The 22,648-nt window shown below is 50.2% G+C and overlaps 1 protein-coding gene across 6 annotated transcripts in view; it reads right to left on the bottom strand.

Annotated features, from left to right (window-relative positions):
* Positions 1-22,648, bottom strand: part of PTPRF (protein tyrosine phosphatase receptor type F) — a 398,429-nt gene that overhangs the window by 33,513 nt on the left and 342,268 nt on the right. For all 6 annotated transcript variants that reach the window (XM_067301063.1, XM_067301065.1, XM_067301066.1 and 3 more), the window contains 8 exons: positions 22,047-22,164; positions 19,184-19,762; positions 18,449-18,546; positions 12,455-12,708; positions 11,659-11,749; positions 8,230-8,442; positions 4,985-5,139; positions 1,457-1,572 (listed from right to left, as the gene is read on the bottom strand). In XM_067301063.1, coding sequence (XP_067157164.1) covers positions 1,457-1,572; positions 4,985-5,139; positions 8,230-8,442; positions 11,659-11,749; positions 12,455-12,708; positions 18,449-18,546; positions 19,184-19,762; positions 22,047-22,164 — 1,624 coding nt within the window. The remainder of the gene's footprint in view (positions 1-1,456; positions 1,573-4,984; positions 5,140-8,229; positions 8,443-11,658; positions 11,750-12,454; positions 12,709-18,448; positions 18,547-19,183; positions 19,763-22,046; positions 22,165-22,648) is intronic.

Below are 22,648 nucleotides of genomic sequence, written 5' to 3'. Positions count from 1 at the left end.
ACAGCAAGGACGGCTCTTGTGTTGCTGGGCAGTGGGACAGGCCACAGGCTGGAGCAGCCCTGTTCAAAACCTCTCTCCTCCTCAAGGAGCTGCAGGCTGCTGCTGGCCGTGCATGACCCCCTCAGCTAATGCTGCTCCCAGTGATCTGCTTGTTCAGATGCTCCTCCAGCGCATGCTCCTCCCTTGCTCCCCACAGCATTTTCCTCCCATGCTGCAATCTCATGCCGGCTCGTTTTGCGCCCTGTTGATGTGCCAGGCGTGCTGACAACTGCCAGGTTGTTGCTGCATCCCACCCATGAGATCCGGTGCGTAGACCTGCGGAGGTCCTGCCTGGAAGATGCCCTCACTAGGGGTGCCCTGGCAGCTGCTCTGGCACTGATGGAGATGTGCCAGTGCAGCCCACCCCAGAGCAGCCAGGACTGAGCCAAACAGCTGTGAACTCTAACAGGAAAGTCTCTTCCCACCCTCCTGCCCAGACACAACGGGTTTACATCAGAAAACAGCCCCTTCAAAACTCTCCTTTTAGACGAAAGCTCTTAGATGAATGAGCAGCAGGAGGAAAAGGAAAGTAGGTTACAGTCCAGGAGGAGCTGCAAGTTAGAAGAGAGCTGTAAAGTGCCTCATTTACTGCTGAACTGCCCCCACCATCACAAAAGCCCAAGCGTTCCTCCACTTAATCTAGGACTTGTGGCTCTCTGAAAGGCTCCCAACGAGCCCAGGCGAGCCGGTCTCTGATCACTACCATGACAGGCGCTGTGCTTTCAGCGCCATCAGAGACTATGGACTTGAAGCAGCAGCACGAGACCTTTCTGCAGCGGCTGCACACCCGCAGCACCACAGGGCAGCACGGGCATGACCGAGATGCTCGGCAGCGAGCAGTTGCGTGCAGAAAGCAAGGGCCGTTACCAAACCATCATCCTCTGCACTGAGACCACCGCAACCAGCTGCCTCTTTCACAGGGCCCAGCACCGACGGGGGAGCAGCGCAGGCTGCTCTCCCTCCCCGCCTGGCTGAGCAGAACCAGGCAGGCTGCACACTGAAGATCCCAGGACTATGCTGTCCTGGGGGATACCCTGGGTGCCAGAGGCTCCCTGCGCCTCCCTGATCTCTCTGGGCGCAGCCCCTGCGGACTGCACTCAGCGCTGAGCCTGGCGCGGGCCCTGGCCGCGGCAGCGCAGCGCCCGGCAGCAGTCGAGGTGTGTGTCCCTAAGCTTTCCCGTGTGGACGCTGCTCCCGGCTCGCGCTGCAGTTGCACCCTCGTGGGGGTCCGCGTGCGTGCCCTAACAGTGTCAGGGGAGAAGGGCTCGCAGATCAGAGCCTCGACCTAAGCCCCCAGCCGCGCCGTCGTGACTGAGAAAGCACCGAGCTGCTGCGGGAGAGGAGGACTGTGACTCCCGCTGGCAAGGGGGCCTGGCGATGCGGACCCGCCAAGGGGACCAGGGTAGCTGCTCCCTACCTGGAGTCTGGTAATTGAGCCGCCGCATCTCGACCGGGTCGGAGGAGTGGGCCAGGAGCGAGTCCTTCAGGCCGATGGAGTGCTCGTCCTTGGAGGAGGGCGAGTGCGCCCTTTTCCTGGGGACAGAGGGGACAAGGCAGCCGGTGAGTCCCAGCAAGGCCCCGTGGCAGCTCGCGTGCGCCCAGACCCATTGCGGCAGCCTGCGCTGGCAGCATCCCCAACAGCAGGATCGGGGAGCTGTGGGACTGGCCACGGCGGAGGCCTCCCCTGCGTCCCAGACACCCAGCTCCATCACACAGCGCCCAGGACGCTGGGCAAGTCGCATCCTCTTCAGTCCCTCCGATTTCCCATCTATGAAACAGGAAGGATCATACTGAAGTGATGACAGAGGTTTGATTAGTGAGACGCTTGGAAATGTGATATTCTGCATAATATTTATTTGAGAAAAAGCAGACAGACACAAGAACTTATTTCCTCTTACTCTTTCTAGGAACTATTTCCTGCAGTGGAAGGATATAATCAAAATTTTTTTCAAGTATTAAAAATATTTAAATATAGAAAGCCATAATATAATAGTGTAAAGGCTCTTCAGGGTGTGTTTTATTGGGCCATTAATACATGTCTTGAATGGTTGAAGGCACCCAAGGCGTGTATTAATGGAACAATAAAATACACTGTTGTCTCTTCATGCTATATTTATGCCTACAGCAATGCCACCACCTCAGGCTCTTGCTGGAATTTCACAGGCAAGGCAGGGACAGATCCAATCAAAAAGTGGACAAGAGAATATTAAGGAAATCTAATACTGCAAAAAGGGTTTCTAGTGATTCTCTAAGTCCCACTTCTTGCTCCACATTACAAATATGCTGCATTTTCCCATGTAGTACAACGGGGGTGGTGGGCAGGAGCAGAAGAGGGGGCGCACTTGCTATCTTTTGCAGGATGTGATTCCAGAACCATCTTGCAAGGAGCAGAGCAGGGGCACCCTCCTCCTTGAGCCTGCGCTGATCCTCATGCTTTGCCAAGGTGCTGAGCATGCGGCAATACTCAGAGACTTTGTCTTTGGGCTACAGCCCCAAACGGGTTTTGCCTGGTGGTGAAACCCTCTGTTGACCTGACATTTTCTGTAAGAGAGGGAGCTGCGTCTCTGCTAGTTTGCACAAATTTTCATGTGTTTACCATCCTGCAAATCGCAACAGTCAATCTCTGCTTTCTGCTCTGTTGTGAGGCATTTCAAAGCATCCTGAAGAGTTGCTGTGTTCTGCACAGAAGCAGCCACGTTTCAGGATCGTGGGTGACCCTAAGCCACACACAACCAGAAACACTGCGCAGGCACAGGGCATTATCACTACCACAGGGGGCTGTGCACACTGTTGCTGGCACTGATGCTAAGAAATTAAGTGAAATTTAGTGCATAAATCACAGCGAATGAAACCTGTGTTCCCTCTGAGGCTCAGACTGCGAGCAAGCTCTGTCTGCAGCCAGTGGAGTATCAAACACTGGAGCCGATCAATGGGGAGGACCAGCTTGTGAGTCTTATGCTACTCTGAGTCATCTAACTGTCTCAGAAGCCTTCTAGCTGCCTGGACTGAGACAAAAGAGCTCAAGGACTCAGAGCACTGATAGAAAGAAAGAAAAATAAATGGCAAACAAATAAAGCACTGTTCCTCCCCTCAGGAGTGTGGCAGGATGTGCCATGCGCTACTGTGTGCCAGTCCCTCAGCCCTGGAGCAAGGTGGTCCAGCTTTCCCAGGGAAGGGGCACAGCAGATAATTAATGTTTGTCTCTCACATTAGCCTCGTCAGGGTCACTGTTAAACAAACCCAGACCCTCCTGATCCCAAACTACTACTGCTCTTCAGGATCAATTCATTCCCATTGTAGATGTAAAGTTGTGAATATGCTGCACAATTATCTCTGGAAGAAAATCCCCCCAAAGAGAAGCTGGGCAGCAAAAAGGTGTAGGATAATACAGCATCACTCTGAGCATGCAGGCGGTGCTGGAAGTATCAAGTGGATATGCTGTTGCCGCATGGACTAAGATGCAGCAGGGACATAAAAGTCAGGTGCCAAGCACAGTGGGCCGGTGCTACTTCCTCCTGCTCAACCCACACAAGTCTCTGTGACAAAGCAAAGCTAAGCCAAGCTGGGCACAGCATCTGAGGGAGCCAGGTACAGACAGACTGGGGAAGATGGGGATGAGGCCATTTTCTCTCCTTAGAGCCAAGCAAACACAGTGTTTCTTACAGTTGCCTGGTATTCTCTTAAAAGTTCCTTACTACAGACTGATGGCACCCGCATTCTTGACTAAACAGCTCACAGTCTGAAGTGACTGAGAATACAAAGAAACACCTATAACTCCTGGTGCTTTCATTTCTGGATTTTTAATTTAATTGCAAAAGCAATCTGGAACGTCTTTATGTTGGAACTGTCTCCTTAAGAGCTGTGAGAGCCTGACAATTAATAGGAGGCTGATGCCTTTGAGGAAACAAAGTCTTTGTAAACTCACAGGGTTGGCATGCCCTACACCCCCAAAAACAAAGATGCCCCTTGCTAGCTTAAGCCTTGATTTTTAAAAAGGGAAATAAGACTTGTAATTTTAGCAAAAGAAGATAAAATGGATTCCTACCTTTCTTGTTTACTAGATCCAGAGAAGAGCAGAAAAAGAAGAAAGGAGATGATCACTGACACAGAAAGGCACTGACTGCACATGCACAGCAGAGCTCCATTTAATCAGACAACAAAGCCAGCTCCCTTCCCCGAGCTACAAATACATATGTAAATAGAGAGTCCAGGAGGAGCAGAACCTCAGAGCTGAGCTGATAGAGAATATGACCTACTGTAATTGAACAGGCTACGAGAACACATGCAAATGCAACCTGCAGCTCGTCGTGAAGACTAACAATAGTTTCACACTACAGTTACAGCTCTAATAGAACTGCTCCCTTAAGCATAAGTGGACGGTTGCTTCAGCAGAGAGCACAGATGGCCTGTCCCATCATGGTGTTGACTCAGTAGTCACGACCGAGAGGTCTCAAGAGGAGAACTCCTACTTGGATTTCAGCCCATCATGCCCCATTCTCACCACCAAGATCATGTTCCCCCAATCAAAATTCTTAGTGGTGGGAGCACCTGCCAGAGATAGAGCAGGAAATTTCAGCAGGGAACTGGTACTGCAGACTTCCCTGGGGCTACAAATCCAAATGGTGAGACCAGAGAGTGGTCAGACTGCCTTTAGGGACAAAGCAGCTCTCCTCTGTCCAACTGCTCAGCTGGTTTCCAAAATTCACAGCAGCTCTGTATCCTGGGGCTGACATTAATTGTCTTCTGCACATCCACCCCTTCTGCTGTCTTTATAAAGCAGTCTTTTGCCATGCCAGATAGAGACCTTTCTCCTCCCCACAACCACCAAGGGCCGTCCACCAAAACACCCCACATCTGAAGGCTGGAAGGAGGGTCTTGAAGGTGCTACCACCTGTAGTGCTCATGCACTAGAGCTCCAACTGCAGCACCCTGGACTGGATCTCACCTTTTGAAGAGGAGTATAGCAATGACAATGATGATGATTAGTATCACAGCCAGGACGGGTCCCATCACCCACAGCATCTCCGGCTCATCCTGCTGCTTTGCAGAAGCCACTTCCATCACAATCTCATCTGAGTAGGGGCTGGCTGCATACCTCTTCTGAAGGGCACAGGCAGGAGAAGGAAGAGAGAAAAACAAATGTCCATTAGGCTAAAGCACCAGACACATCCCCGAACAGCAGAGGTTTCCCCTTGCCTCTGGCTAGCAGGGAATGATCATGCTTCTCAAACCCAGGCAGCACACCAAGGGATCTGCTCTCCTTCGGCAGCAGCAAAGGTCACACTGTGGAAACGGTCTCTTCTGCTGTGAAACATTCCCACTGACAGCAACCTTCTGGCTAGCAGAGCTGGCCCCAGGGTGCCAAAACAGAGCAGCCCTGCTAAGAGCCACTTGCCAGACCTGGATTTACTTGGAGCCAAATCACAAGCTTTCGAATCCCAACCAATTGCACAGTGGGGCTGGCTGATGATTCCTATGTGGTGTGTAATACCTGCTGTGCTGATATCAACACATCTCTCCAGGACAGGGCTATATTAGGAAAACCCCTGCTGGGCTAGGCGGTTTTCTTAAAGGACCAAAATGATAGGAACGTTTTCTTCCCGATGTCTCAGCCCTGATAAACAGACCTTGGAAAGGGGCTCATGCTCACAGATTCCTTTCCAGAGACTTCTGCAATCTGGCAGCACAGTGATTTATAACCTGAAGGGACAGCTTTCTAGCCCCACCAGTAAGACAGGATTAGCAGAGACCCAAACCCTTCCTGCAGGAAATGACATTGCACCTGGCTTGTTACACTGCTGTTGCTAAGGCTTCTGTAGCTGTGCTGTCCCTTCAGAGCTCAGCTTTGCTGGGTCAGAAGGGTTAAATACTGCAAAAAGAAATCCCTTCCCCCTATTAGAGAGGGCCAGAGCTGTATCAGTTCAGTGCCTGTGGCTTTTCAAGCAACACCTGCTGCCCTGCATTAGGGAACTAGAAACACTCCGTTCTTGCCATAGAAAGTTCTGCTCACTGCAGAGAGGTGCCTGTGGGTCTATAAATCGCCTGCTTTAAGGCTGGAGTTTAAACACACACTTCATGTCTGCATGCCTGTGAGGGGAAGAAAGGGAAAAATCAAGCGTGCTGGTGTCCCACAAACGCACATCTTGATCTTCTCTCACAGATGCCCTTGATGCCAGCCAGCTTGGTTTCAAACATGCGTGGAGTACAGAGAGCGCTCTTATCTGCGACATCCTTCTGGCAGCAGGCACAGGTGCAGCAACCTGGCTGCTCTCCTCAGATTTATCACCGGTCCAAGATGCCACTGGCCAGGGGGGTGTTGCTACTTAGGCCATGAAACCTTTCAGCCCTCTGAGAGTCTGTATCAATGACCCTGACATACTTGTGGGCTCCTGGGTCAGCTTGGCTCATGGAGAAAGACTGTGTGGGGCCCCTGCAATCCACCAGCCTATTCCTATGCACTCCTTGCTCTAACAACAGGGCAGGGAGGCAGCTACGGCACTGTTTGAGCATGGCAGAGACAGAAAGATGTTACACCAGTGGTGAAAGGGTCGGGCAGAAGACCTGGGGCTCCTCTTCATATGGGCAAATGGTTACTCAGAGGGGAAGGCACAAAGGCTTTGCCCACGACTGCCCAGAAGGGTCGAGCTGCATTTGGGAGGGGGGAAGGACCCTGCTGATCTGTGCAGCAAGGTAACACATGTTCACCTCAAAAGCTTTTAGCAAGGGGCCACAATTCGTATTTTTGCAGATGCACTCTGGAAATGCCTCCTTCCAAGAGAAGGCAGAAGCACAAGAGATCAGAAAGACTGTTACCTCTATGGCATTTCCAATGGCAAACTGCGAGCTGCCAGGTGCCTCTGCCCTCAGAGGTGGTGTTTAAACCACACTCCCTTTTGCCTTTGAAAAATGGCTATGTTACGCTTGCTTGCTGACACCAGAGAGACAGCAAGAAATTTAAGAGGAGCTGAGTGGAGGAGATGGTGCACAGCTCTGGACAGATTGCCTCACTCTTTAAATGAAAATGGGGGTGATGCCTTGGGGAATGCAGAGAGGTGGTCGCTAGCAGCAGGGCGTGATAATTCTGCTCGCTGGTGGCTCGCTGGTGGGCTGTGGTGGGTCTGTGTTAGGGAGGGGCTGATGTTAGTCTGGGATCATTTAGTCGAGGTCACCTCTTCTAGACAGGGAATGCCAAGATAGCACATCCTGAGGCCTCTGCCTTGCCTTGTTGTTAATCTGTGACTCTCCTCCCCTCATCAGTGTGCACACCTTGCCACAGAAGCACTCAAGCTGAATGAGTAATGAAGAGTGTGACCAGCCCTAATGAGCCATTACAAGCAAATGAGGCTGAGGAAGGAAACTGCAGCTTGGAAGCTGAGCAAAGGGATCCGTGCATCTCTATTATTTCCATTATTTACACACTAGCTGCTGTTACTGCCACCACCTCTCCTGCCCTCCCTGTTTATGGCTGGACACTGATGCACAGGTCTCGCTGTGCTGCTCCCTGCTTGTTGCATCAGCTATTGTCTTCCTCCTCACGTGTCCAGGCCCCGCGTGCTTGGTGATACGCTGCCGACAAAGGCACGGCCCATTTCCCTCCAGCGAGGAGAGGCACAGGAGCGAGAACCCCCGTGCCGCAGGCACTTGCACAGCTTTGCCATGCTGGCAACAGACTGCGATGGGAGACAGATTCGCTTCTCCATACGTCAACTGAAAGGGAGATTCTGGTCAGAGAAGCGACTGTAAAGGCAGGTTTGCAGAAAGAGCATCCTGTTCGCTGCAAAATCTCAGCAACCACTGCACAGGACAGGATTTGGAGGGGCTGTTTTCCACAATCATTTAATTTGAACCAAAGCGGCTTTAGAAAGTACTCCATACCAAGCACGTGTTGAGCTCTGCTCTGGGAACAGCCCAGCAAGCCACAATGAGCTTGTGTAGAACATGTGTGCTAACATTGCCCTCCACTCTCATCTGTTATGTCAAACATACATGCCATTTCCTTCCAAAAACACCATCTATCAAGTCAACTCCCACGGATGCCTCATCTTGCTGACACCAGCTACACAGCCTCGCTCTCTTCTCTTTGGAGAAAACTCAATCATACCAGCTCACAGCAATTTTCACCCTCCCCGCACTGAGCCCACCCCACCTCTGCTAGCAAAGACTATGCCCCCCCCAACAAAAAGTCCTTACTGTGTCTCCATCCTCCAATGAGGCCAGCACAAAGCAGCGATAACTCAGGTCTTGAGACAGGGGCTTGTTGTAGAAACCTTTGTAGTTCTTCTCGTCCCCCAGCGTGAAGGTCTCGGGCAACACATCCACTTGAGCAGCAATGTAGGGCTTGAGCCTGTCTGCTTGGCGCCGCTGGCGCCTGCTCTGACTCCCTTGGCTTATGGCTTCCAGCAGCTGAGGACAGAGAAGGTGCATCACCATCGCTTTGCCCTGTGCATGACACTATCTTATGCTCAGACACGCACAGAGTGCCACCTTAGAGGCTTAAAAATAAGGAAAAGGCAAGCGCGCCCCAGAGCTGCCTCTATCTGTGCTCTGACTTGGAAGGCAACTTTAACGCAGGTCCCCTCCCAGCGCCATCTGCTCCCCTTTCTGACCGTGCACCTAGGCGGGATGCTGCACTGATGACTTCATGACCATTGCCGCGGCAAGGACCTGACGTAATGTAAGGCAGCCGTTTGTTACCTTACCCTTTACAGGGCTCAGCCGGGCGGAGGGGAAGGGAGGAAAAGACACTGGGTTTGATTTGGACAGGGTGGCACAACGAAACCAGAGGGACGCACATCTGCTGAGGCATTGCTGGGGCACCCGTGCAGGCACCCACGCTGCAAGTGCCTCCGCCTCCGGCTTCGGGAGAGTCCCAAGGTGCGGCGCTGACGCAGCGAATTTTAGGGCTGAGACAGGCTGGCTGTGCCGCTCGGGGTTCGCACATCCCAACGGGCTGCTCGGGAACCAGGCCACGCTCTGCAGCCCAGCCATCGATACGGGCAGCAACTCGCACTCCCTGCAGCCACCGGACATGAATTACAGCTGACGCTGATGTATAGGGAAAAAGTGACATTTGCTGTGTCTTTCCCTTCTGTTGGTGCTTCAATATTTCACCTGCTGCTGGGTTGCAGGCAGGGCTTTGCGTAAATCACACAGAGCGATAACAGATTTCATGGGACGTTCAGAGTAAAAATGGCAAATTTCATAGTCAGCCACAAATTCATGAAAAAGGATATAAACGCACAAAAATTCAATTACACTACTAAGAAAGGCTCTCGGATGTTTAAAGATGTTTTTCTAATGAATGAAAACGAACATCAGGCTTGGAACAGAAATTCTAATTTAAAATGAAGAAGGAGGCATGAAATACATTTCACAGAAGAATGTGTCAGTGCAGCATTGTCAGTGCAGGCAGGGAACGTCAGAGCTACGGTGGGCTGGGGACAGTGATATTCACACAAAGTCGCACTGCTGAGCTCCCTCACATCTGAACAGGAGAAGCTGGATAAGGTGCCCTCCACTCTCCCACCCCCTCCGAGAGACCACTCCTGCCCTCTTAAGGAGCCTTGCGTTGGAGCAACTCAGGAAAAGCCATGGCTTATCATTGCAAAATCATGAAAAAAAGATGGAGAAATTTCAGTTTCACAAATATCCTCAGAGCCACAGGGGAAAAAGGCAGGAAGATACTCTGTGGGTTTTGCTCCCTACACACACTGCTGGTGTCTTGGCTGAAATGACATCTAGGCTCTTTGGGGCAGAAAGCGTGGCTACGTGTGTGCAGATTCATGGCACAGAACAGGTAAGGTTCCAGGTGTGATCAAGGCTGCTGGGTGCTACTGCCACCTATTTATGAAACACACACCAAAAAGTGACACCATAGGAATGCCAGGTTTTCAAAGCTCAGACCCTCAAAAATTAGAAAATGTCAGAATTAATATTGCCTGTGCAAAATTAATTCAGCCATCTTATTTATGTGTGTTGTGTTACAATCCTTGGCTACATGGTCACACACTATCTTTTCTCTAACTCCCCTGCTTTGTTCAATACACAGGACAGACAGTGCTTAATCAAAGAGCAGCTATTCTATATTTTGTTTTCTTCTTTGCATTATGCAGCCTGAGGCCTTGTTTATTGCTTACTATTCAAACCCAGCTCTGAAGACAAAATTAATAATTTCCTCGTGGGCTTTTCTACGGTGCTGATCACTATAATACTACGAGTGCTTCGCAAACATTAACGATCTTATCTTGCAAACACCCGTATGAGGTGAGATGAAAGTGATTATCCTCATTTTACAGATGGAAAACAGAGGCGCAGGGACATTAATGTAAAAAATGTCCACTAATTTCGAATGTCAAATTGAAAAGCCATCGGCTTGTTTTGTTTTTAAAGAAAACTTAGCATTTTTCATACCACTGAATATATCCAGCAGAACTCCTATTCACTTCATCTGCAGCTGGGGATGCTTAGGTTTTGCAAATAAGGCTCCAGGATCTCAAACTGAGGACGTGCACGTCAATTGGCTGCTAATGAAAATTTTGTTTTAAATCATTTCCCCAGGACCACAGTGGGACTAGGTGAAACAACTGGAGACAGAAACCAGTTCTCTGGATAGCTTTCAAGTACCTAATGCTCAAAACTAAATCATCCATTCTCATCCCACTCTCCTCTTTCTTGTAACATCTTCCAACTTCTGCAAAGAAATGATGCAGAAGACCTACAGACGATGGCTCTCCATTACTCAGTCCTGCCTCACGCGCAGAACAGATCTGCCCGTACACAGAGTGAGGATGGGACCCCATGGAAAAGACTGTGCAATCGTGTAATTAAAGATTAATGATAAGCAAGGGCTGACTTGCAGCTTCCAGCACTTGGTAATTTCTGAGTGCTTCAAGTTTGCAACTCTTCTCTTAATGGACCTTCCAGTGTGTGATTTCTTGGAATTTTTCCTTACTAGTTTGTGGGGAGGGGGGAGAAGAAGCAGCCCAGAAAACCCCCTGTGTGGGACTCCCCTGACACCCACAGATGCACCATGCTGTTGGTGCTCAGAGGACTCCTGCTCAGTCAGGCTGCATCTTGGGATGAATGGGCTGCTCAACACTCAAAGCCTTTAACAAGTATGTGTGAAGGGAACTTTGCAGATGCTCAGAACTTGGTGGGTTTTGGCAGAATCCAAAGCGATCTCTTTACTAAACTGCAAGCCTGGGTCCTATCCACGAAGAAGAAAAGCCTCCTGACATAATGGCTTAATAAGTTGAAAACTGCCTTTCTCTCTGAGCCTGTTTTCAGAATCAGCTGGATTACTTCAGATGAAAAGGGCTGCAAGGAATGTACATCCTGAGACAGGATCTGTCCAGCTCAGAGCTACAAGACCCTTAAGTGTGGTCTCCTAGTGGGGCGCATTCTGGGAGGTGGCATCTCCCACACTTGACTCCAGACTCCTCCCTACATGTTGTCACCAGCCAAGCAAGGCTGAGTACACACTGCATATCTCACAGCCCAGTCTAGGACATCCAGCCTGCACAGACATCACCGCATCCGTGCTGTTCCCAGGTGGCCTGGGCAAAGCATACCAGGTGACCTTGGAGGGACTTCCACTAGGCAGCTACTACAGACTCTTACCTGGTCCAGCTCCATCTCATCAGGTGTCCGCCACCGAGCAGTCGGGCTGCTGGTGCTCTGATCCGCTGGCACAACCACGATGTAGTACCACCTGAGAAGGAAGGAAAGGTCAGGGAATAGCTTAAGCTCTGGACCCTAAGTCATCTCTCTGGAAGGTCACCAAATAACATGTGTCACATGCCTTCCCAAGGAATGCCTGCTCCTCTCCCTGCCCTCTAAACAGCAAAAGGGTTTAGTAAATAAGAGGCCAGTTTTCCAGCTACACCAAAGAAGAGAACACTCCCATTAGCACTCATTAGGTTAATGACTATCTACAGACTGTGCTCCAGAGGGTGGTGTAGGAGCTGCGAGAAGGACATTTATATAATCGGATTGTAGCAAGAGCCCTGGGGAAATTCTGCTTCAGCACAAGGATACCACAGTAACGAATAAGACTTCCACAAACTCGCTTTTTAATCTCCTTGAGGCTTTAGGCATTATTTATTTAAAGGATATTATACAGCATCAGAGAAAGTCCCTCCTGATCCTCAACTGTGTTTTTGCTGGTAGCATCTGGAGTATACCCACCAGGGTGAGGGCAAACTGTCACAGAATTGTCTTAATTTTATTGCACATAAATATTTGCTCAGAAAGAGCCAGCGGCATGATCCCATGTTACAGAAAAATGCCTGGCTCTGTATTGCCGCTCTGAAATTCACTCCTGGGTTACAAAATCCACAGGTTGGCACAGGCCTGCCCTGCGCCATTCCTGCCTCCATCCCCCACCCTGCCTTTGCCACCTTTGGACAGCACCTACCTAACTGGCACAGTGGTCTGGACTTTGGGAAGGGCGAGCGTGAACTTTCCTTCCTGTATGTACTTATTTGTGGCGATGGGTTTGCTTTGCAAGACATCAGGCGCAGTGCGGATTGAGACGAGGTGCTGGAGCCCCCCAGCGCTGCTTCCACGGTTCATTAGCACAAAAGAATAGTCCGTGTCCGGCTGGAGGTCGCTTATGAGTTTCTTCATTGAGTGGCCGTCCACCTCCACGCTCTGGCTGTTGTACAGAATCTGAAACGGGAAAAGGACAGGCTCATGCAGCAGACAGCTGCTGCTGAAAACTCACACTGAAAATAGCAGCGCTGGAGACGACAGTTTGGCTCCGGGCCCTCCCTCAGGTGGTTCGGCTAACGTGCACTCCACTGACAGCCATAAATCTTTAGTTAAAGAAGAGCAAACCGCAGCAGAGGGCCGAGCCGCGCTCGCTGCGCCTCGCAGCGACGGGGCAGCACGAAGGTCATTGCCGCGAACCCCGCGGCTGGAGGCAGGAGCACACGGGGCTGAGCTGCGCGCAGCTCCTTGCAGCCCACGGTTCGGGGAGGAATCCAGATGGCCGCGCTTCCCCCTCGCAGCAGATGAATGGGCCTTTGTTTCCTGTCTCACGGGGCTGCAGCACACAATAAGCTTTTGGTGTAAAATCCTGTCTGCTTTGAACGGGTGTCGCTCCCGCATCCACCAGCTGACGCACGGTTACTGTCGAACATCCCCCGCCTGGCGAGGCAACCTGAGGGGTTACGCACCTCGCCAGCCGATCGCACGCAGGGCTCCCAAATTCGCATCCCCAAACCGTGGCTCCACAGGTGTGAGGCCCATCACCATGCCCACGGCTGCCAGCAGCACACCCGAAAGCCGTGCATCGGCTCTCCCCCTGGCTGCAGCACGCTCGTGGCCAGGGGCTGCCGCAGCCCCAGCCTTCTGGCAGTGCCTCTGCAAAGCCCGAAACTCAAGGAGGTCCTGGAGATGGAGACAAACAGGGCAAAGAGAACTGGAGAGACCAGAGGTTGCAGCCCGGCTGTGATAAACCAACACATTTCTTTCCCCTGGGTGACTATCCAGCATGGCAGGAGAGCACCCGATTCCTGACAGAGGCTGCAGAGATGCAACATGCCAAAAAATGGCAATGGAAGAGCAGGAGCAAGTTAATTCATGGCACCTAACACATGACCCAGGCAGAGATCACGCAGTAAAAACGTGCTCTTTCCAACAGCAGCCTTGGGAGAGGGAAGACAGCTCCATGAAAGAAAAATTACTCGAAGTAAAACAAATCTTTCACCAGCTGGGCCTGTTGTTCAGGCTGACGCAGGCAGCACAGGAAGCACCGAACTCTCTCTCCAATTCACCATTTTAGCAGGTGGCAGAGCCCTGTAGAAGGCTGCCGGCTCGCTGTGACAAGGGCAGCTTATTAGCACTGCTCTAATATTCAGTGTTGGAGCTAGGAAGAAGACCCTGGAAAGGCATCTGAAGGAGAGCCAGGCACAGGGAGCAGGCTAGGCCTGGGATCTGCAGCTCTGCTTTTGCGTTATCCAAATAGCAATATCCAGGGCATGCTTCAAACTTTCCTCAGGTCGCCACTTGTATGGAGGTCGGGGTAGGAACTGAGCCCCTGCACAAGCAAACCCTTTTGCTTCCGACTCCTAAGGATGCCATAAACTGAGAGATGCTCAACAGGTAACAGAGCAGTGGCGAGGAGCCAGCAATGGAGAAGAGATACAGTCAGTCTTGTTTGTTGACATGCTTCAGTCTTTAGTGCTGAACTGTGAAGATAAGTCCTAAGTGCTAAAATAACAAGGAGGTTCACAGGGAAAAAGTCCCTGCTCACTACCCCACAGGCAGGTGGAAAGGCTGCCAAAGCTGGGATGTGTGGAGGGAGTTGTTCTCTGCTGCGATTCCTCTGAGAATATCCTATTTTTTCCTGGGCTTTAATAACTTTCTCTAGAGACATGCACATCACATGGGTGCTGAAGTGAGTGCAAAAAAGTAAAATGCAGAAATGGAACGTCAGATATTTAGTTGGCAGTTTTCACCCTGCTCTGTCACACAAATAAACACAACAAAGACAGGAGCACTAGGCTTCAAGTTACCTTAGCAGCTTTGCTGTCTGTCCTAGCATCACAACTTGCAAATCTTAACATGTTACTGTAATAGTACAGGTCCAGATACTCCAGATGAGAGCAAGTCTGGGCTGCCCTGGGGAACTAGCAGGACTACACTTCCCATGCTGCAACACAGACTGGGACAAAACCAGATTTTCAACATTACAAGCTATGCTGAGATGATGCAAAGCCCTGATTGAATTTTGTTATCCCTCAGATGAGCTTTCTCAGTGTGAAGCTCCCTAATAAAGGTATCATCACTGACTGCTTCTGCCTGTGCACTACGGAAGACACTTGCCTACCAACTGCCTGCACATGAGGTATCTGCTGGGGACACAGCTGGTCTCCCAGGCTGGGCGTCGGGGCAAGAGGAGGCTGAAGAGATGGCCCTTTCAGGCACTTCAGTTCAGGATTTCCATGCTTGCTCTGGAATTGGCCAGGACACAGACACCACTTCAGACCTGACACCAGATGATGATTTTTACTGCCATGCACAGAAATTTGTGTCCAGAGACAGTGAAACTGGCATTTGCAACGCTTTCCTGAAGCATCCCCTGCCCTCCCCCTTTTTCACAGTTGCCGTAACAGTTCTGTGTTCTTTCACCTGCCACAACACATTGTCTTCTCAAATGTTATGCACCATCAGTTAAAGCCTCTACACAAACCTTACAATAAGGCAAGGGTTCAGAAACAGTCATTCGTGTGCAGCTGAAGATGCCCAGGGGCTCAAGCAGGAATGATATTCAGAGGTTGCATCATGGCCCACTGGTAGCTACTTAAATCAGCAGCAAATTTGGCCCAAGGGCTCTGAACCGCCAAACATTGCTGACTAGCCCATGAATTGCTACAAAATGTCTTTTTTGCTGCTCTTACTCACAAGAACAATTTGCAAAGCTAGGTGGGTCCAAATGTCACTGCTGAAGGTCTGCCACTTGGTTTCAAGGCAGTAAAAAATGTATTGAACCAAAAGATGGAAAGACACGTAGTGTGCAACACTGGAAAAAATAATTACTGGATGGAAAAGTAGATGAAGGTAGCCTTTTTGTGGCTTTTTTTGTGGGGGAAGGGGTGTAATTATTATGTTCCACAGGACATCTTGTGAGAAAGCACTGCCCAACACTCTCTGGGGCTATTTTGGAACCTATATAGTAATCATTTTCAAAATGTGCTGATCCTTCTCCCCATTTGTAAAATACGTAGCGATGCCAACCAATATATCCTCTGTCCTGCTCTTAAGTTGAAGAATGTGTCTCAGGGAAGTGCAGTTTCCCCAAGGAGAAGGTCAGATCTATCTTGCACTTTCCATGAAAGCTCCAGAACTGAGAACAGTTTCTGCAAGCACTCTGGAATAGAAATGGAAAAGTGCCTCTGCTCTACCACAACTGCTGGGCAACATTTTACAAAGAATTTATCTGCTGGACCAGAAGAAGCTGTGGAAATTCCCCAAAGAGACCTCAAACCCTCATTATTGATTTGCTAGCAGTGAAAATTCCTAAGGTCTCAGTTCATCCCCTATGAAAAATAGCACCAGTCATGCCTGCGCCTCACTATTCATCGTCAGAACAATATCTACTTTAATTAAATCTCTTAAAGTAGAATATGACACCCTTTGGGACATAGATTTAGCGTGAGACTGTTTATCAAGTGTAGATAATACTAATTGTTCCCATGGAGATTTATCTGCTATGCTAGATACAGTATTAGGCTCTGGCCTCAGCATCCCATGTGCCTGAATTAGAGGAGAGAGGTGAACCTTGTTTATAAAAATACAAAGTTCTGAAGGTTAAGAATTTCTTTCGAGTGGCACATTCAGAGACCTGAAGCTGACCCTCTTAGCTCCTGGCCTTGACTCGTGTGTGTCTGCAAGTCTGAGAATATTAATATAAAGAAGGCACTATTTGAGAAATATCCTTTTAACACTCTCGTTTGCATGACTGCTCTTCAGCTAGCAAGTGGCTAATGCCATCTGCTCCTGTGTCATCTCAGGGTTAACCCGCAGCAGGGGCAGACCCTGAGTCACTGTCTGTGTAAGCAGTTGCAGCTATGAGGCAGAGACAAGGCATCGGCATTATGCCTTTGCATCCTCGCTCCCCATCATCCTTATGCATTAGTAACGCTCCAAAGGTCACACTGTCCTTTTCTAGGGCCGCGTCGTCAGAGGGAGATGTTGGCTTTGTACCACCAGAATAAGGCAAGATGAAGCAGATGAGTTCTTCAGTAGACAGCAAAATAACAGGAATTGTGAAGCTCCTCGCGGCCAGATGTCTGAACACTGATCCTAATGCATCCTACACCTGGGAAAGCTTTGAATACCACAAGGTCTTCACAAAAGCCTTGTCTGCTTCAGCTAAACTCTGCATGTTAACAAGTTTCTGCTATTGATCATGGTAATTCAGCTTTAGGATTTAAGCAAGGAGAGTTAGCAACAAGGAAGGAGAGCTGCTCACACAAGTTGATGTGAGATGTTCCCCCCATTCCCCCGGCTGTGGCTCCCCCTTATGTCACGCAGGCCTTGCATTTGCTCTTTAGGCATGGCATGTGCTCCACGTGCAAGGATGAAGGGAAGGCACATTCCTCCCCTCCCTGACCCAGCTCTGCAGAGGCAGCAGATAGCTGCTGAGACTGGGTAGAAGATTGTGCTTGGCTACAGGATGTGTTAGCCTCACCTGCTAAGGGAAAGATGCTGCACTGAGATCTGCAGAAATTTCCACCATGCTCTAGTCTTTTACCCACATCGCTGATCTAGACTGGGGGACTGGCAAGGTGGGGGGAGACATCGGGTCATCAGTGCTATCCAAGGCCTAGTGGATGACACTACATCCAGAACTGTGCTGGAGAAATGACAGCACTAGCAGTTCATGGGGAGTTCCCTCTGCACTGACACATCTTGTACTGCTCACAGTTGAAACACCTGGAATGATGATGATGCTCCTCTCCTTCACTCCCTGCGATTATGCATTTACCCTGATGCTGTGAAGCAACTAATCCAAGCAATCCTGATGTTTAAGACAGGACATGTTGCAGATGTAGTCATTCTTAGTTTGATTCATTGGCTGGTTTTCAGATCACTTTGTCCTGGTAATCTCTTGTGATTAAATCACATTTATAGCTTTACAGGCATCAGGACTAGCTTGTGCAACCACTGCCATGGAGCTGCCACAGCCAGCCTGATTGGGAAGTCCCATCCACACAATCCCAGGTCTCAAGACATTCCAGAAAGCTGATGGGGGAACTAAGTCCTGACTGGGACTGTAGGAACAACAACAGCAACAGCTCATGGGATCATCATGGCATCAATAACTTGGGTGCCTGGACCAGTTTCCATTCCTCCTGGAAAAGGCACAGTGCAAGTAATTCGGTGGGCACTATCAAGGGACGAGGGGGTACTTAGCAAAGTTCCTTTGGTCAAGACAGGTTTCTAGCTGGAGAAGCAGGAAATATATATGATGATCCCTGAAATACCCCATTCTCAGACTGTGCTCTGCCTGGCACATGCCTTCACTGCTTGGCAGTTCCTGTTGGTACCAACGTTGTTCATTAGTTTGTCACCACAAGCAGCAAACGCTTGCTGGCTATTTCACAAAAGACAGAAAAAGAAATAAATCAACTGAAACTGCAAAACCTACTGGCATGAGAAGAGTGAGGGGAGGGAAAGCAAGCAGCAGTGTGCTCTACTGTGTGCCGTGGTTCATACATTGGTGCTTCCAAGTAAGAGCAACTACTTAATCTGGGCTTGGAGATCTGAGGTCCAGGAGAAAGACCCCCAGGACAGTGAGCAGCATGATCCTGGCCTCTTGTCTGATGGCCTGAAAACACCATCTGGCAGGTCTAAGTGCCACAGGAGGAGCAGCTCTCTGTCCCATGCATCCCACCCTTACCTTAAAAGGCACTGCAGATTTATAGGAGTCAGGCACTTCCCAGCTCAGCAACACAGACGTTTTCATGACGGCGTTGACGCGGAAGTTCTTAGCAAACACTGAAACGAAAAACAAGATCTTTGAGCACTGTAAGGCCAAGTCAGGAGGGAGCCAGGCAGCAGCTCAGCTCCAAGTCTCTCTTTGTCTAACTCAGCAGCAGAGGTCAGAGAGTTCAGCTACAGCAGGGAAGTGAGAGATGAGGAGAAAAGAGCAGCAGCCTTTTACCAAGTCTCCAGTCTCCAGTGGAGTTTCCCTTTTTGACTGTACTTTCCAGCATCACAGAAAGGAAGTTGTAGGCTGAACTGCAGCCTTCCTCTCTCTCTCCCCCTGCACTCACACTCTCTTGGCCCTTTGCTATGATCAAAGAACAGTGGTGCTCAGGTATTGGATCTGCAGATGATCCTACCCAGCCGTCTGCTCCAGTTCAAGCAAGAGCCTTTCATGTACAGATAAAACAGCAAAGCATGCCTGTGAAGCGACAAAGGCAATTAAGCTACCACCAACACCCCTCCAGCTGGCAATTTTAAGGAAACCTCCTTTGAGCCTCCCCTCACAGAACTAGTTTTACACTAGGGAGTCACACAATACCTGTTCTCATTAGCCAGAGCAAAGGGGAGTGGAGCCTCAGGTACCAAAGCAAAGGTCCCTGTCCTGGAGCCAGAGCTTGCTGGTGGGGCTTGTCAGAGGGGAACTTACCTTGCTCAACAGGCATGGTCCGGGACTGGATGCTGGGGCTAAGCGGCCCAACTCCCTTATTGGTGCGGGCCCTCACTTTGATGTCGTAAGTGGTATCAGGCTTCAAATTGATCAAAGTGATACTTGTGTCCTTGGTGATGTTAACCAGGTCCTGCTGGCTATTGATGTCCCTGTACACCACTGTGTAGTTGACAATCCTGCCATTCCTTTCTGCTAAGACTGGGGGTTCCCATGCGACCTCTGTGGTGGAAGTGGTGAGACCCACCACGCGCAGGTTCTGTGGGAAGCCGCTTGGCACGTCTTCTGCAGTAGTGATCTCCTTCTCAAACTCCTCTCCTGGTCCAGCTCTGTTCTTGGCAGACAGTTTGAACAGGTATGTGGCCCCCTTGTGCAGGTTCGTCACAGTGTAGTGATGGTCTCTCTTCCCGAAGTCTATTGTGTTCATCTTCTCTTCATCAAGTCGTCTGTACTGCAGCCGGTAACCCAGCAGCTCCCCTACCATCTCCTTGGGTGGGTGCCACTGGATGAGGGCTGTGTTCATGGCTGTCGTGCTAATCATCATGGTGGGCTTCCCCGGGACTGCAACATAAACACACAATGACCATCTATAGCCTGGGAGGAGGGAGCAGAAGGACAGCTTCCGTGCTGCTCAGTTCGTGAGGATTGAGGAAAGTGGGAGAGTTCAGACAACAGGGTGAAGAGGACGACAGACAACTCACATGGATAGAGGCAGACCGACCCTAATCCGGTGGTGAGGGAAGCTGGAACCAGCCAGTTCTTGGCTGCCATTTTCCCAAGTTCTGCCATCTAAACAAGCAGTAAATTCAGCCATATCCAGCCCCAAAATTCATACCCTGTTACAGGAAAGGTTTAAGGTACCTCAACGCATCACATTTATCTCAGAGATGATCTGAATCCCGTCCTCCCAATCAGTGTTCTTCAGACAATTCAGCTAGCGCACAGCACCAGGCCACTCTGGCCCTGATGCACCGAACGACCATAGACACACAGAAGCCCAAGTCCAGCACCCGCATCTGTCTGGAGGCAGACAAATTTCATCCCGAGACCTTGCAATTTTACCATCTGCAGAGGCAGCAAGCAGAGCTGGGCGGGCTGTTTGCAATGAGAATACATTTTGGTTTAGCTGATGAGCAGATTCATGATGTCAGTGTCGATGTGAGAGGTGAACACAAGCGTTCCACAGGATTTTTGCTTATGCTGCACAAGTCAAGGAGTGTTGCCGTCACAGGAACTGATGGCTTTAAATTGATGGTTTAATACCTTGATCTCCTTCAGTTAAAAAAAGGATGCGTCTTCACTTCACATCAGCTCAGATTTGTAAACAAATCAACTGATAGGGAAGATACTCAGAATCAAAGGGATGGGGCGACTGATACAAAAAAGCAAATGGGATTGTAGCCAAATGTAGTTAAATACCTTTGCACACTTTTGAAACGTATTAGCCCGCAGATGAGCATGAGAGAAAACATAATGGACAGAATTATGCCCCAATTTTGCCATCAGAGGGCGATACCAACACTCCCCTTTGAGGTCAAGCCTGCAGATGAGCCAGTACAAAGGCAGCTCTGGGGGTGGTTTTGCAGGTATTTAAGGCATACAATTAAATTTCCACTGCCAATACCTTCCTTCCTGCACTCATAATACACTGTCTAACAGCAGCTAGTGTTAAGGGACAGATTATTTTCAAAGCTGATTCAAAATATTAACTTTAAATGTGTATCATAACATGGGAAGACCCGCTGTGGTTTACGGTGCAACACTGGGATGTTTAGGAAGCTTTTCCTGTTTATGGGACAGCTGTAGCAATTTGATGAACAGAGCATACATCCTGGCGAGGCACAAGGGAGACAGCATTTGAGACTGTGACAGTGGAAACTACCTCTGGAGCTCCCCATATGCAGCGTAGAGGAGACGGCAAGCTGTTCCTTGCTTAAAGCACCAGGAACAAACGCTCTCAGTTTGCACAAGCTGCATTCCCATAATAACAAGCAACAAATACTGTTCCTACGGCTGTTGTGAGAAGCTGCAAGATTATCATTTGTAGGACAGGTCTAGTGAGTGGAAAATCGAGGACAAGACAATGACAACTAGTTGGTGCCAGCTCCAAAGACAACTTTGACCACATCCAGAGTAAGCACCTGATGAACTCCTGGGTGCCCTGCTCCTGGCCGAGGCTCCTGTGTTGCACTAGGCACAGGGTACAAGTATCTATTGAGATAGCAGAACCAGACTGGCTGGGATCACCGGGACCTAGTAGTTGGATCGTGTCTGCAGCACTTCTATGGCAGGATTTGTTGCATTCCAGATTTTACCATGGCTCTAGGAGCAGCCAAGCTCAGCTATGTATGCCTGGGGAGGCAGCAGGAACAGCAGCTGTGAGGGAGCTTAGAAGTGCCTCCGAGGGACCCTCCAGGGCCAGGAGGGCCATCCCAGGCAGTACTACAGTCACCCACGAAGCAAGAAATGGTACATGCTTAACCCTGCTGTGCCAGGAAACAACGTGAGGAAAGGCCTTGACTCCAAAGCTGAGGGAAGGCCTGGACTTGCAGGCTTCCTCTTCCCAGGTCTGTGAACTATGCAGATGAGCTCAGACCAAAGAGTTTTATTGCTCTCTCACGGGCCCTGGCGGTGTCTGTCCATCTCTTAGCTGCACTTTGCTCAGGTGATCCAGCGGCAAAAGCCTGTAAGTAAGGACTGGAGATCACAAGAGTATATACCTCTGCAGCACCTTCAACCCCATCATTTCCTCCTGCGTCACTGCCTTGGCCATACTCCCCATGCACCTCTTGGGAGTTTTTATCACCATCCATAAGAGGCTGCGGTGTCTGCTCCCCACACTCACCTGCCCCTGTGGTGGTGATGACTTTCGGCTTGCTGCGGGCACCGTCTCCTTTGGTGGTGTAGGCAGCAACAGTGACTGAGTAGGTGGTTTCTGGCAGCAGGCCTCCAATGACTGTCTCCTGGGAGCGCATCCACAAGGTGGAGAGAAGGCAAATGAGAACAGCAAACACCCGTTACCACAGTGAGCAGAAAGAGGGCCCTGGGGTCAATGTCTCCAACAGCAACACACCGACACACTGGCTCACACTCATGCATCATACCCAGCCTCACAGGTCTCGCCAAGCTGGCTCTCGCAGAGAGCTAGCAAATGACAACCACCGTCGTTCCAACATTTGCCTAATTTCAACCCACCAGCAGTGTGCATCAGCAGCTCTCGCCAGAGGGGCTGGGAAGGGGCAGAGAAGTCACTGCTGCCCCAGGAACCCCCATGCTCCTTTCCCCTGGATGCTGCTGAGAGGGAGATCTGCCCTGGAGATGGTCCTGTGCGAGGCCAGAACCACCCTGGGGACAGAGCCACCTGCCACAGCAAACCTAAGAGTAAGGACTGCAGCACAGTCAGAGCTGTGAACCAGAGCAAAAGCCAGCTGCAGAAACCTCTCGGGG

Source organism: Apteryx mantelli, chromosome 8 (assembly GCF_036417845.1).
Source record: "Apteryx mantelli isolate bAptMan1 chromosome 8, bAptMan1.hap1, whole genome shotgun sequence".
In the NCBI taxonomy this organism is placed as follows: Eukaryota; Metazoa; Chordata; class Aves; order Apterygiformes; family Apterygidae; genus Apteryx; species Apteryx mantelli.
The sequence above is the reverse complement of the archived record's forward strand: the minus strand, read 5'-3'. Positions and strand labels throughout refer to the sequence as shown.